Here is a 16,506-nt window from a genome sequence, read left to right on the forward strand (position 1 = left end):
CTTCAGGGTGGTCTATATCAAGCTCCCTGTCCATTTAAGCAAGCCAAGCTGTTAATGAGGTACAAAGTCTTGAGATATTGCCACCTCATCCTTCAAGGTACCCATGTTCAGCTGGATGAACAGAGGCATAGTTGGACCAAAGTCTTATGCCTCAGAAGACACCACATTCTACATTTGTGGGTCAAGGCCCAAAGCCCAAAGTCCAAAGCCCAAAAAACTCCCAGGAGTCAAGTCACTGTAATGGTGGACAAAATCCTGTTGCTGACAACAAAACAAGGCATAAAAGTTTCATATTTTATGCCATGGTAAGTACATTGTGATGAATGGTGTAGACATGATTGAATCTGGAACATATGTACACTGTACAAGATTTACAAAATATACAATTGTGTTTTTCCACAGTTAATCCTGTTCATTGTATCGAGCGAAGAAGGTTTTCTTGACAGCATCTTTGTACGAGTCTCCAACTTCTGACAAAACATTGGAACCACTGAGTCCTAGACCTGTGTTCTGAACCCGCCGCTTAGCCTGAAGAAAAAAACCCATCATGTATGATCATATATAGCATTCAAATTCACTAAACATGGCACAGTCCGTACTGTATCTCCTTACCAGTCTTTGGATTATCAATGTCAACACAAGAACAGTCTCCTAAAATAGAACTATTCACAGAATCATCTGACAGAATTCCCATTTCATGGAGAACAAATAACACCATAGTCTCCTTACTTTATTCATTTGATGTATAGTATTTAACATCAACAATTGGTTATTATAATGAATCTGACTTTAGTAGCAGAAGAGTAAACATCATCCATGAAATAGGAACTGATTTCAGACAAGACAATATGGTCTTCACAAAATATTCAAGGTAATTTTTATGACAAAAGTCAGAGACATTTTTCGTGACAATAGAGCAGACAAGGGAAAAGATAAAACGCTTCCATCCCACCAGTTACACACACAGTCTGACCTGAATGGGGTCGACAATGCCCTGGGATTTCTTGCCAAGCCCCATGCCCTCTGACCATCCCATCTTCTGCATGAGTTTATTGCCGATGTTTTCACCGCCAAGCCCTGCCTTGGTTGGCTCTTCATAACTGTAACAACCAACACCAACTTTGACTGCAGGACTGGCAGAGATTCATCACCAACAAACATTTCACCCATACCTTCTTCTCTGACAGTCACCCATCAACATGAGATGACTTTCCTTTGTATAGTGACCACACATTGTCAAGTTTTGATTCATTATAAATGTCGTCTCCTGGACAATGCTGGTGTGAACTTACACTGCAGGTGGCTGATAACGGTTTCTAGGTTCTGGTGGTTGAGGAGCACCATATTTCTGACGTCTCTCCTTCGCTCTGTCTCGATACTGAAACAGGTCATGAGTTATAGCAGAGTGGCATATTAGTTCAACAGTGGCATGCAAACAGATATAATGTGACAATGTATTGTACTTCCCCTGTATTGGTAGTATATTTTCTCACTTGTACAGCCTATAGGAATTAACCTATAGAGTACAAAGAATATAAAATGAGTGCTGTTAATTTCCACTTTTGATAAAACCATGCAGTGGTTCTGGAGATATGTTCTAACAGTAAACTTCATCAAACTCTTCTCATGACTTCAAAATAGGGAATGCATACACCTCCAAATCAAATTGGCACAAATCCATACACACACTAGTTCTGGAGACCAATATATCCATGCAGGCATGAAGATGGATAATGAAAAGTAGCTGTCCATGTGCAATCATTGGCTTGAAGCAAAGGAAACAAATAATCCATATATTCACACAAAAGTATGATTTTGGTCATTCTTGGTAATAATCGGTCTGTAAATTATTAAGACAAGACAATCCAGTGAGTGAAAATGCCCAAACAAATCCAAACAAATGCCATATAGTACTTAACAGAAAATAACTTGAATGGAGATTAAATAGCTTAAAGACTTCACCTCAAACTGTCTGCTTACCTCTTTCTTTTCTTCACTTCCTCCTTTGCTTCTTTGTAGAGATTCTAGATTTTGCTGTCAAAAATTGTGAGTTAAGCATATATTTTAGTTATTCAACACATAGAGCACATTAAAACAGGTTTAACGCTTCAACTACACAATTCTGACTGAATGATTTATTCTGATCTTGACAAACCTCTGAGTTATTAAGAATTTTCTACTGATTATGTATTATACACATCATCACTTGCAGATACTTCAAATTCCAAAATATATGAAGTAATAAATCAATATGTAAATACTTCATATATGTACAATTTAACCAAGTAATGATCCTAAATGCATAGGATATTCCTTCATTTATGACAATGGAGACAATTCATAAAACAGGTTCCAAAAGCTCCCAGTTCCCACCTTGTGTAAGTCTGAGAATTGCATGTGTTTTGTCAGGATCTCTTTTGACTGGAACTGTCTCTTGCACAACAGGCAGGCTAGCTTGCCCCAGTCCACCAACTTAGTCTCGTCTAGACGACCTGAAGACATTGCCGCACTCTGACTGTCGTCATCCTCCTCCTCGTCACTGTCTCCACCATAGGATGCCACCAGCCCCGGCTTGCTCCCTGGGGGAGGTATAGCCACCTTCACACCACCACCCAGCTGAGAAAGAAAACAGAATCAAAGTACAGTGGAAGGCTCTAAGTCTTGTAGACACTTCCATCATTTGAATAACAGTTTCACTGCTAAAATATGATTAAATAACACACATTTTTGGTCATGATGGATTTCAAACATGAGAGATTGTGAATATCCTTGAGACAAACCATGAATAATTACTGGGCTCTCCTTAGACAATTAATTGTAAGGAGTTGACACTAAAAGGTAAATTTGCTGCCAGCAACATCAGTTCCTGTCCTGTGAACTTTGACTTCAAACTAAGCCATAAGACAGATCAAAGTTTAAAAATGAATAATTTATAAGGGCTATCAAAAGCACAAGCTGCTTGAATAAGACAAGTATTCTACTTAAAGGTCACATGCAACCAAACATTCAAACGCAAGTAAAACACAGTTATCACTTGTTCATGATTTATAAAATATATTGTTGGTTGTGAAGTAACAAATAAACAGAATTATGAGTGTATAATTGCAAATCAAATGTGCAATATTTTGTACTTGGATTCACCTCCCTCGAAACGAAGCAGCCGTGATACTGAACCCAGTCAGTACTGCTGGGTGTGCAGTGAAGTGTAACGAGACTTTCTCATTGGCCACTGGTTCATTGGCCGATAAGCTTAGCCGGCGCTTTGTTTATGGCTTGTAAGCCAGATAGGTGTTGATTTTAAATTGCAAATGGTCAGTAATTGAAGTTGTGCATTGCCTACTGTCATCAGCATACAGGCAGACCGACATAGATGTCAATAAACCAAACATTGTGTTTTCTCTGACAGAGTCTGCTTATCACAATCAATATGTTTGTTATTTTTAAAGAATGAGTAGATTATTTACTTGTTTATGTACACAACCAACGTTATGAGTGCAGTGCAGTGCAGCGTAGCTGTTGAAACCAGTATTTACCACGGCGCTGGGGGAAATTAGTGAACCTTTTGAACTCGGGCTTTTTTTCATCACACTTTTATTTTCAACTTTGTAGGGTGAATTGGCATTTTTGATGATTTGTTTCAGTAATGCATACCAAAAGGTATAAGAATCTGCTAAGTTAAGTTTTACATTGCATGTGACCTTTAAGACTACGTTGTCTTACCAGTGGTGGTGGAGGCATTAACTTCTTGTCCTCGCCCTTCTGTAAAGAGGAAGGAATATTAGAGAAATGAGACCTACAATCACTACATGCACTGAAGTGTCTTGAAAGTTGATACATTTTCTCTCAATGTCTAAATAGTTTCTCCATACATGGTGCCCATGTATAAACATAATCGTCAAAACACCAAGATACACATGCATCATAAGATACTGTTCCTTTCATGAAGCACTCAGCAATGTTGCAGCTTAATGCAGTGGTTTGGGAATAGTTGAGTCTGGACCAGACCATCCAGTGATCAACAGCATGAACATCATTCTAAGCAATTGGGATACAAAGGTTGTCCAAACAGTTAGCCGATCTTATGAGTACATAAAAACCAACTGCAACCCAAATCTTCAAGGGGCAACAGATACTGAACACAGGATTATAAGCATAAAGGATATATCTTAGAACGTACAGTTTTCTCCAGGATGGCAAATCCTGCATCTGCTGTGGCAGACTCTCGCTCTTCCTTCCTGTAACCTCCAATGCCACCAGTGTTAATTGTGATTTTCCTTGTTCCCTCCTTCATCATCTCCTTCTGAGCATTCAGAGATTTGGCCCATTTCTCCATGTCCTGGACAGACAGACAAAATGCTTCAAACAGATGGCTACACATGAAATTACTTGCCTCACACTGATGGCCATTCTTTAAAATTTCATGTTTTTTTTTGTTGCAATGATAATAAAATTTAGTAATCACATCAATCAAGAAAACTGTACATGAAAAAAATTAATAAAAAAATTGGTCACATGGTATTCCTTATCACAGTCCTGAATCTTGACACAAAGAGCGACGTTTGCACACCTTAGCTATTTTCTTGGCAATCTTGACTTTTTCCTTCTTGTCCTTTTTATCTTTCTTGTCTTCACCACTATCACCGTTGGGGTCTGTTTGTGTGGGTGCCGGGAGATATGTGGACTTCTCAGCATCCCAGTACATGAACTGCTGGGTTTGAGGGTTATAGAAGTACTGAAATGGAGAAATGTCATACAGTGAGAGTCACTAACCATGAAAACCAGGAGAACCATTAAGGGAACTGAATCATGCAGATTGTGCCAAAAGTCTTTCTCCTCACATTCTGTACATGTGAGTGGGTTTTACGCCACACTTAACAATATTCCAGCTATATAGTTGTGGTCTGTAAATAATCGACTAGACACCCAATGATCAGTTTGTGCAATGGGATACGATGACATGTGACATCCAAGGGAAGTGGGAAAGTAAGCCACAATGCCTTGATTTCTATTTCCTACCGATTAATCATGGATTAAATCAATTAATCGGAACACCACTATTATTTTGTGGATCAGGCCTGTCTTTCAGATCAGTCTTATAATGACTGGCTATCTTTCAGGTTGGTAAGCACAACATCCCATACATAAGGAGTAACTATTCTCAAATTCAGTTCTTTTTCATAAAGCCACTGTCAAGAAAGTTACTTGTCCTGATTTTATGACACAATGTTTGATGTTAATGTTTACTGAACTTTCGAAGAGTGATAATTTCAAATAACAATATTAGCTCTACTTTATCATTATTGTGAAATTTTAATCGCTACAGTATGAGCAGATATGACATGATATCCCAGTTACAGTATGAAACGAAAGGTGGAAATCATCTAGTAGTCCACGGACAAGTAAGAGACCAATATTTGATTGCCCAAAATAAAACTGACTTGTCCTGGGAAACGGACAATGTGATTTTGAACCCCTGTTCACAACATATCAAAACATCTTTGGCACAGAATGGAAACATGTTTCAAACCCTCCAAATAACATGATAAACACATGTTAAAACGACTACATTAGATAATAAAGGTCATACCAGTTTGGGTTAAAATCCATCAATAACAGAAAGAATTTTTCGATATCCTGCAATTCATCCAGCACATAAGCATATCATTTGTTGATGAATACATCAGATAAATACCTGTGAATTGGCATCATAGTAGAGGCCTGTTGATGGATCGTAATAGTATCCTGAAGTCTTATCAAACTGGTACGTGGAGACATCTGGAGCCGCTGTAATGGGATGGAACACAACGTTCAGGGAATATACAGAACTTGTGCAAGCGCATTCTTGTGCATTCTTCAGAAGGTCGATCTGTGACATACACAGTTATCACTACCAATGCAAAGCATTTATTCTCAGTTGGATTAAAAAGAACAACATGGATCAGTGCATAAACCCTAGGAGTTCATCTATTCCAAATTTGCAAACAAACCTTTGCCTTCCACTGGACTACTCTTAAATCACCATATGATAATGGTAATGTACATAAATTGCAACAAGATGGAATTGTTAAGGGTACAAGAGAGATGGTTATGCAAGGACTTGTTTCTTACGATATGCTAGGACTTCCTTGTTTTTAGTAGACGGTGTGGCTGGCTGTTCAACTACTGGCTCAGCTTTCTTAGAACCTGGAGTCTGGAAGAAATTTACCAAGTACAATTGTAACTAAAGTTTTAGATATAGAGCATAAAACTGCATTGTGTTCACAACGTAGACATTTTCATCAGAATATGAAACCTATGCAGCACTATCCAGTGCACGTCATTCAGAAATCCAGTGAATAACTAAGGTTTCTGATGCTTAGTTTTATATTTCAACTACTGCGACTTCAAATACAAACAGACCCACGACGATCTGGATTAGAATTGGGCAGAAACCCAGAAACCCAGGCTCGTCACAAGAGGTGACTATTGGGATTGCATGGTCAGGCTCACTGACTTGCTTGACATATGTCATAATATCCCATTTGTGAACAACAATACTTATGCTGTTGATCACTGGACTGCCTGGTCCTGAATTGATTATGTACAGACCAATGCCATATAGCTCGAATATTGCGGAGTGTGGCATTAAATAGCGAAACAAACCAAACCAAATCCAAAATAAACAAAACAACACCACAGCTCGTCCACAAAGTTGATGTGTAGTTAATAGGCCATCAGAGGTGAAACGACATACTATGGTATTAGTATAACACCAGTAGTTTGGTTCAGTTCCATAATGCGATCTAAAAATTTGGTATCTTTGGTTTTCATGTCATCATTTCAATAACATTTACTTCTTTTTCTAAAAAGTCAAGAAATCAAATAATTTTATCAAGGTATGAGCATTTCTTTGCTAGAAAGCCACTATTTACCCATTATTTTCATTTAAATCTTAATAATACCCTCACAACATGAAAAGTGCAGGACATTTGGCAGCCATGCCCACGTTGAAAAAATACCTGTTTGTTGTAGTTTTTGGCAGCATTGGCTTGAGCAATGGCAGCCTGGGCAACTGCTGCGGCTGCATTTGTAGAGTCCGCTGGAGAATTAAAAAAAATACATGCAATCATTTGTATCGTTAGACACAAAACACTATTACTAAGAAACTGAATTGTGAGGGCAATCCCAACCACATAAAAATACAGAGAAAGTCAACTTATGTTGTCTTCTCCATAACTTGAAATGATAGTATTACAAGAAAGACACTTGAAAAGATTTGTGTATCAGTGAATACTGGTGTTGGCATTATCTGAATCCTACAAGTTAAATTTCACAAACTGGGATAATGGGATAGTAATCCAGCAACTGCTGACTAAGAAAAACAGTTTGCCTTACCCAAATGTACAGTGCAAAATAGTGCAGTTTTGCCCTGAACTAGGCTGAATTCTCATTCAAAAAGTCATAGTGAGTGAGTTTTACACTGCTCTCACCAATATTCCAGCAATATGGTGGCTGTTCGCAAATAATCAAGTCTGGACCAGACAATCCAGTGATTAACATCATGAGCATTGATCTCGCAGTTAAGAAAAACTACAAGTGTCATCGAAGTCAGTGAACTCGACCACCCAAATCCCTTTATCGCTTCTTATGGCAAGTATGGGTTACTGACTGCAGAAACTCACAGATGAGAGCTAAGAACTGCTCAGTTTTTTTCATTTAAATATGATGCTGATGAATGATTCTAATAATCAGGCACTCACTCTGTAAGGTCTGTGACTGTCCATACTGACTGTAATACTGGGAGTACTCATAGCTCTGAGTATCATAGTACTGTCCTGTTGCCTGATCATAGTAGGTTTGATCAAATTCCCCTGGGGTTCCTGACGCTGGGACCGTTGTTGTCGGGGCCGTGGTGGTTGTGACTCCAGCCTGGTACAGCTGGTTGTAGTACTCGCTACCTGATTGCCCAGCTCCAGCCACTTGTTGACTGTTATAGTCCCATGCCTACACCATACAGGACAGTTGGATTTTAATGGACAAATACTGCATGTGGATTTATACTACATATACTCACAGAACATTATTGACATGGTAGAGATACCGAGATGGTAGTACTCAAAATAAAAACTGTGATGACCTGACATTGAAGCATTATGAAACATTTGTAACATAAAGCGCAACAGAAAATTCAGTTTGCTATTTAGTTTTCAGTTGGTCAGTTTCAACTTACTGGATTTTGAGGTGTACTGTTTAAAGTTGCCATTCTGAAAGAAAGGGCACTAACATCAACTCAACTTCAAAAATACACATAAACAAGAAGAAATTTAGCTTCCAAACATACCCTTTACAAAACCTCATACATAAAATACACAAATACATATAATCATACATATTGTTCAAAGCAAAATCACTTACAAATGATTGCTTGAGTGGCAAGTTTGAAATGTTTGTTAGACACATATCTAATACAATATGATCATGTGATGAGTTTGGTAAAGCAGTATCTGATCAGTTATTTCACCACATTAGCCTGAAGTGGGAAGAAAGTAATTCATGTGGGAAAACAGTTAAATGTTTACAGCTTTGACCATGGATATTGTACCAAACAATCAGGATCTGAACTTGTCATCCTACACTTGTGTTTCTATCATATATACTCACACAGTGGAGAAAGTGTTCTTTGCATACGATGTGAGAACTTGTTTGCCATCTACTTCCAACGGAACGTTGTTTCGAGTCAGGAAATCTATAACTTGTGTAGATTCCTGAATGGAATTCATCTCGCAGAACCCGTACCCCCTGGATGTGTTTGTGACTGGATCTCGAATGATGCGCACATTCTTAGACTGGAGATTTGTTTGTAATCGTAATGCTACATCAAGGGACTCTTCTGTTGTAAGAGCATCAAGACCTCGAAATATAAGAGCTGTGGAAAAACATGGACTTGATTACATAGAGTCAAATGAAATACTTACATTGGAGCATATGGCAAATACTTTGCAACATCATGGAACACATTACAGTTTTAATCTTGGTTCATTTCAAACAGTAAAATAACCCACAAACACATTTTCAGATTTACATCTGTTATGTACATCAGTCCAATAATAATCCTCCAGTAAAGTATGATCAAGTTCACTCATCCTTACATTTACAATACATACAGACATACAACTGAATGTCTTGTCTACACTGGGACCAACTCTGTCCAGATCATTCGCCACCACTCACCCCTTTCCATAACCTCCAAGAAGGCTCGTGGCAATAACTTGTGGCAATAATTATGTCAGAATATGTCTTTAACAAATCTTTTCTCCTTTTAAGTGTATCAAGGTGGTGTAATTCTTTGAAATTGATAAGCGTGTGAGTGATTGAGTGAGTTTGGTTTTACGCCGCTTTTAGCAATATTCCAGCGATATCACGGCGGGGGACACCAGAAAATGGGCCTCACACGTTGTACCCATGTGGGGAATCGAACCCGGGTCTTCGGCGTGACGAGCAAACGCTTTAACCACTAGGCTACCCCACCGCCCCTGAAATTGATAAGCAAAAACAAAAACAGCAATACACTGTATGAGTACTTCAGTGATATTAGTCTCTATTAAGTACCTGAACCAAACAGGAATAGAGTTATTGTTCCTGTTCAAAGTTGTTCTGACGAGAGGGGTACTATTTGACTTGTCTCAGAATAAAGTGCCTTTGGTCACGATACTAGCCTGAGTTATGTCCCATGCTAACTCTCACATGTATCAACGCACAAGACAAAATATACACATCATTTCTGCAACTTCTTCCCTGTATGAATATGAACTGTTGCTGCCAATATCTTAATACCTCTAATTGTTGAATGCACAATCCCACTGATTCCCAGCCTCAGAACCAAAATAACTTACCCATAAAAAACACATAGATACTATATTGTTGATGTAGACAACAGAACTAAATGTTGTTGTAACTTACTATTGCACGGATTAGTTCCTACTTGGTCAAAGCCATCTCCGTCTTTTGTCTTGTCAGATTCTGAAACATGATGGATATACAGATAGAGTCTTAACATTGCTGTGAATATAATCCAGGGACCTGTACGCATTCCCCAACATAGACTTCTCTGTTGTTTTCTTTAGGGTTTAGTTAACAGGAAACAGGTTTTGATGTCCTATAGAGCCTAAAAATACTGAAAACATATGATTCAGTAAAATCTTACCATCTCTGGAAATATTGCACTTGAAACAGTAATCTCTTCTCTTGAAGTTATGAACACCACACTGGAAATAAGTAAAGTGTAAACCATCACAGACAATCCTCATCTGCATACGTGGCACATCACCGACAGTGCATCAATATAGGAACGTAATCAAATCTTTGAGGGGCATTTTGAAGTGGAAAGCATAAGAAAAGCCAAATTTATGGATGTCAACTTCTTTATTGTGGATAATGCAACGTTTCAGAGAGTATGCCTGCTCCTTCATCAAGCAGAACATTTCACGACATATGCTTGCTCCTTCATCAGGTGAAACACTCCGAAACGTGTTAACCACAGTGAGCTGACATCCGTACATATGGCTTCTGTTAGGACCATAATCGTGTATCATTCTACTCTTGACTCCAACACTATTTACAAAGCGAGTCTTGCCTTTCCGTCAAAATAGACTGTAACAGTGAATTTCATGGTGCTGAAATATGTGCTCAATGACATACTTGTCAAAGGGAAGTATCATCTTTGGCTCAGAAATCAACAGGCTTAAACCATTTTGAAGACACCATGCTACTGTTCTTGCAGTTTCGCCTGAGAATAACATTTGGTGGTGATTCAAGGCTCTGGAGTGATTTGCATTTGGTATCTGCTTTGAGCAATAATCCAGTTATAGCCCAGCAGGCCAACTTAATGTTCATGTCTAAAATGATTGCAGCTCTGGCAATGAGCAGGGGTATGACAAACTCGAAACTGTAGTGGAATTCTAAGTAAACAATAACATGGTTTACATGGAATTGAATGACTCCATAATTTCACAAGTTCTCTATTACATAAACACAGCTCTGTCCTCTTACCTTGCTACAGGTCCAGTCTGTTTTATGCTGCACAAACTTCTCTGGGCCAACTCGTGGCGTACTGTAGTGCATGCTCACATGGTACTGATTCAGCATGTTCAGCGCTCCCTGGCAAGGAAGAAGCACATGTTATAGTCCATGTAAAGGAACAGAATACACCCAGCCCATGAAAGGAAGCCATGAGATTGTCTGCCTGTCATCCTGACCAAGCCTGTTGCTTGTAGTATGCGCTGTCTGCTTGACACAGTGCCACTAGCCAGTATACCACTGGCGTTCTTCCTTATACCCACATGTCAACAATATCATTCTAGCATGTTCAATTTACAATATCAATAACATTAAAATCATGGATGCATCATCATTAGGAGTGCATTTCATTTGAAGTGACAATCATAAGAAAGTATATTTGTAAACAAGACACATGTACAATAAAGTCATCACAAGAGATATACAGGGGAACAACCAGCTCAAGAAAGAAAACAGAAATAAAGAAGACAGAAATCCACTGTTGATTTTCTTCAAATGCCCCAGTTTTCTTTCGAGAGCTAATCCTCAAATTAACATTCAACAAAATAGATTGCCTTTTCATTAAATTGCAAATCAACACAGTTCATGTGATAATAGATCATAGCAATGTCCAGATACAGCATAGATTAAAGATGACAACACACATTTCTGTAGTAAAGGGAAACTTTGTGGGCAATTTGCAAGCGTCCATAGATCGTGATTTATATCAAACTGATCTTGACTTAGATTACCAATTAATGAGGGAATGAAGCAAGCCTAGAAAATGTCTCCTTGCAAGCAAGGCAGTTGACAACCACCAAACCTGCAAGCATGTTGTGTGTGAGTGTGTGCATGAACAATTTCTATGTCAAATCAAGTCCACTGGGACTGATTTTTTCAACTACTGTACCGCTGAGGTAAATCTTAGATGTGGTTAAACCTGTTTCTGATCCATCCAACGTTGGGCGTCTGTTACGTTCTGAAACTCCACAAATGCAAAGCCACGGGAGGCACCTGTGCAAGTATTTAGAACGTTTGTCAGTTAAATGTGTAGGGAGAAAAGTTGATGATGGCACAAACCACCAGCTAACAACCCTTGTCTCACATGCCTTCCCAAACAGTGTCGACTCATACTCACTGAGGATGCTCTGAAGATATGCAAATCGATAACAGCTGCACTTTCTGCAGAAATACTTACCGACAGTGGCCATGTGATTTCTTTACTGCATGATAACCTGACCATAAGCTCTATCACATATTATCTAACAGAGAACTCCTGAAATACTTATCATGCTTATGACATCTGATAACATTGATATACACAGTCAATTAAATAATGTAACCAACAAAAAATGTGCAGAGATGCCAACCATATTTAATCAGAAAGTCAATGTAGAATTCTAAAGTTTTTTTCTTGGTTGTTCAATGCCACACAGCAATCTTCCAGCTATATGGCTGCGGCCAGTATATAATCTGAGACCAGTGATCAACAGCACAATTAGGTGACAATCTATGCAGTTTGAGTATTATAACTGGAGTTCACCAAGTCAGTGAATCTGAACACCCTATCCTGTCAATTGCCGCTTATAAACAGCATGGGTTGGTGAAAATCAATTCTAATGTGGAACTTCATGGGTAGAGCTCCAGAGTAAAACTGGTGAACATGCAATTAATACCTTGTCAACACCCACATAATTTTGCACAATGAAAAGACTTCAGAGTGTTTAAATGTGGCAACCATTAAGGATCCCTTTACCACCAAGTAATGGATATTCTAATTTGAATTGAAAGCATTTCCCTCAATTGTCAGCAATACCACTGAAGAATGTGTCATGTCAGTGATGTCACCACTGCATTTTCTTTTCAAAGATATCCACATGTGAAGAATACATCAGTGAAAAACGAATATTGTTATTTTGGGAAGAAAATGTGTTATAATTTATTTGTAGAATCGGTGTCCTATTATGTGAAAATGATGATGGTTGGCATCCCTTCGACATGTACATGTTACAAGTCTGAGAAAAATGATACATATTACCAATACAACATGAAAAGAGTTCCATTACCACTACAGAACACATTGCAATAGTGAAAAGACAGACTTTTTAACAACCACATAGTTAACTTCAGAGTCCCCAGTGAGTCATGCGACAGTCCCATAGTACCATTCCCATTCCTTCCATATCACGGCACCCACACATTTCATGTATAAGAAAAGAAACTAGTCATCTTAGACCATGCTCTCACCTGTGCTTCTACGCATAAGCCTCACATCCTTAACAGGGGCACCGAACATCATCAGCTCAGCTCGAATCTGGAACAAATAATATTCAGGGTTTGAAATTCCTTGTGTCTGAGCAATAAATATACTTCACAGTGAAGTCATCTTCACATAATTTTACCCTTCTTTCATAACAAAAATTCGTAAAACATACAAAAATGTTTGGAATTGATTAATTAGACTTACAAATGTACTTTTACACAAGTAAACAGGACAAACACAAGGAACACTGTAAACAAAAGAACATCCTCAATGAGAGAATTTAATTTCAGGCCACACTGAGCAGTATTCCAACAATTTAATGGCATGGGACAACAGAAATGGGCTTCACACATTCAGTGAACTAAGTGGGGGCAACATATCATCCAACACAGCAGATACTCACATCTTTCTCATCAACCTGGGGTGGTAATCCACGAAGCAGCACTGTGTTAGTGGGAGTGTCTGTCATCCATTTTTCTCCACCTCGGTCCTCTCTCAAGTCCCTTGCATCACGTTCCCTGTCACGGTAACTCTGGCTATCTCCTTCACTGCCCTGAAAAAATATATATAAAAAAACAAACTTAATTCATCTAATAACAGTAACAGAAAAAACATATGAATAAAACATAATCAATGAGGTAAGATAAAAGAAGATTACTTTAAGAAAACAGCATTTAAATGATGCAGTATTTGTGTTCATCTGTTTAGTTGGTATGAAACAATTTCCTATCATCTGATCATCAGAAACAATCACATTAATACTTACATCTAAGCTGTAGCTGTCATCATATCTACTTGATGGGCTTCTGTCTCTTTCACGTCGCTCTCTGCGATCTCGACTTCTTTCATGGTCACGATCTCGAGGATGTCTCCGCTCGCGACGTCCATCTCTGTCTCGTCTTGATCTAAGATTAGCAGGTCAATGAATTTCATTCTAAATTTTGTTAGGTGCAATGGATCAGTCTAAGATCTGTTTTTGCATGAAACATCTTTGCATGTGTACAAAGGAATATTTTGTATACAGCAGATAAATAGCTAGTCCACTGCTCACAACAAGATTATCACAAGAAGACACAGTCATCAATATCCCCTGCATTGCCTCCGTTTTCAAAGTCAAACTTGTTGCCATGGAAACACCAAAAATATTTAATCAGAATTCCAAAACTATCAAAAGGCACCAGTACACCACTAGACCAATCTATGTGTCAAGTTTGGTGAAGAAACATTGAATGGTTTTAGAGTTCTGCTCTGGAAAAGATAAATGTGCATGGACAGACGGGGTGCATTTTAATACCCCCAGCAAAATGCACTGTGGGGGATAATAATAACAGATACTATAGTAATCATGCTAATACGAAAGAATTGTGAAATGATGTCTATAATGTAAATATCACCTACATGATTGAACATGACTCTGAAATGTCTGTTTCAAATGAAAAAAAAAAGACTAAAATATATACATATATCAGGTGCCATACACTATCTATGAGCTTTCCTAATTTACCTCTCTCTTTCTCTTTCACGGTCTCTGCTGGAACCTCTGTTGTCATCATAACCATCACTGAATCTGTTGCTGTCTGTGATATCTCCTCTCATTCCATCCCTGCTGTAGCCTCCACCGCGATCACCTCCACCTCGACCTCCATCATAGATATAATCACTGCCTCTGCCATTATCTCGACCATAATCAAGCTCCCTTCCTCTTGTGTCTCTACCATAGTCGACTCCTCTCATGTCTATACCACTGTCAAAATCTCCAACCTGAGAATGGCTTTCTCCCTGACCATCATCATAATGTCCGTTGTCAAAGCTGTAGTCAGGTTGATAACTGTTATATGTGTCTGCCATCTCGTCTGCTGAAAAATATACCAATCATTATATGTTTTTGTGAGATCATGGTATTTTTTAATCAATATGTTTTGACAGTTTTTTTTATAAAATAATACCATCATACACTTGCTATATTAGGATGACACTAGATGACCAGCATCACTACAGGGGGATAGTGGAGAAAGACACTGTAATCTTCCTTTCCAAGAAGGGCAAAGCAAAAGACCTTGTCCGCCACCTGCTACTTTTGATCCAGAGAACAGTATGAAGGACTGTTCTTTGAAAGTAAGTAGCTACCAATATTTCACCTTAAGATAAATCTAAACTAACACTGAAGAAAAAAACAGAGGAAATGTGCCGTTACAAAGAGCCCAAGGGCCATGGAAATAGACTGTTAAGAATTCATCCCATTCCCCAATCCCAAATAATATTTCTAAATTGACATATACTAGAATTATTAACAAAACCTAACAATAATTTCTAGAGGATGTATTGCGTATTGTATTGTGTAATGCATTCTTGCCATTGCTTTTGAACTCCATGACATACAGATAAAACGAATTGAAAACGAAATCGCACTGCAAGCGTTGTCCATTGACATGATTGAGTAAAAGGTTTCCTTCCTTCACGCTGATAAATGTAAAATTGAAATATGAACGACACATGGCATTACCTGACTACTGGTAACTACTACATACTGCGCACCTAATAAACTGCTTTCGGCTACTTATTTCGCGGAACTTATTGGAAAATCATTACTTTTGTGTAAATCTACGCACTGTAAACAACGGAGTGTTCATGAATGTGACAGCTACGGCAAGTACGCTGTGCTTTCGATGTGCTTTCGGGCTGCAGTGGGATCAGGGTGGCTGTTTGATGCATTGAAGTTTGGCTTTCGATTTACACGTATTCTAAAAAAGATATTGTGTTTCCACAGATTTAATGTAATGCAAAATATCACAGTGAGCAGTTATTCTGACATTCAAAGTTAAGATCGTGTTCGAGCGTGTAGTGGAAAATGTCATTTTGCAATTTCATTGTCAAAACTTGGTGTCGATTTCTCAACGAAGCAAATATGAGGAATGGGGATCTTGGGTATTGGTTCCTAGGAGCAGACCACAAATACTATTATTACCTGACAGGTCAGACGTCTTTGTAAGCAAACTGCATCAAACACCAAAATGGCGGCCTACATTAGCATTGTGGGTAATGTAATGAAAATTCTGCATTGCGGAACAGAAAATTAACGGACTAGAATTAGTCTCATCATATCCTGTATATATTTCTCACAAGTTGACGAACTATCTTTTACCAGTGGGTGTATTAGAAAGATGGACCCGCTGAGTGATAACGATATAAAACCAGCTTTGCCGGACCAA

The 16,506-nt window shown here is 38.5% G+C and overlaps 1 protein-coding gene across 3 annotated transcripts; it reads right to left on the reverse strand.

Annotated features, from left to right (window-relative positions):
* Positions 1-280: 280 nt before the first annotated feature.
* On the reverse strand, positions 281-16,340 carry LOC137297004 (RNA-binding protein 5-like). Of its 3 annotated transcripts, none has more exons than XM_067828944.1 (23): positions 16,263-16,340; positions 14,802-15,153; positions 14,064-14,202; positions 13,701-13,850; positions 13,282-13,348; positions 11,975-12,048; positions 11,029-11,136; positions 10,184-10,244; positions 9,940-9,999; positions 8,641-8,905; positions 8,210-8,243; positions 7,740-7,983; positions 6,999-7,078; positions 6,109-6,190; positions 5,693-5,784; positions 4,568-4,732; positions 4,178-4,336; positions 3,721-3,759; positions 2,374-2,616; positions 1,981-2,034; positions 1,293-1,378; positions 974-1,100; positions 281-528 (listed from the first exon to the last, which is right to left on the reverse strand). In XM_067828944.1, the coding sequence occupies exons 2-23, from the start codon at positions 15,143-15,145 to the stop codon at positions 403-405; spliced, it is 2,799 nt and encodes a 932-aa protein (XP_067685045.1). In that variant the 5' UTR covers positions 15,146-15,153; positions 16,263-16,340; the 3' UTR covers positions 281-402. The 3 variants fall into 3 exon arrangements, with proteins under 3 accessions (XP_067685045.1, XP_067685046.1, XP_067685047.1); XM_067828945.1 differs by having other exon boundaries at positions 14,802-15,150; positions 16,263-16,335; XM_067828946.1 differs by lacking the exon at positions 974-1,100.
* Between the last annotated feature and the right edge of the window lie 166 nt (positions 16,341-16,506).

This window comes from Haliotis asinina, chromosome 9 (genome assembly GCF_037392515.1).
Source record: "Haliotis asinina isolate JCU_RB_2024 chromosome 9, JCU_Hal_asi_v2, whole genome shotgun sequence".
NCBI lineage: Eukaryota > Metazoa > Mollusca > Gastropoda > Lepetellida > Haliotidae > Haliotis > Haliotis asinina.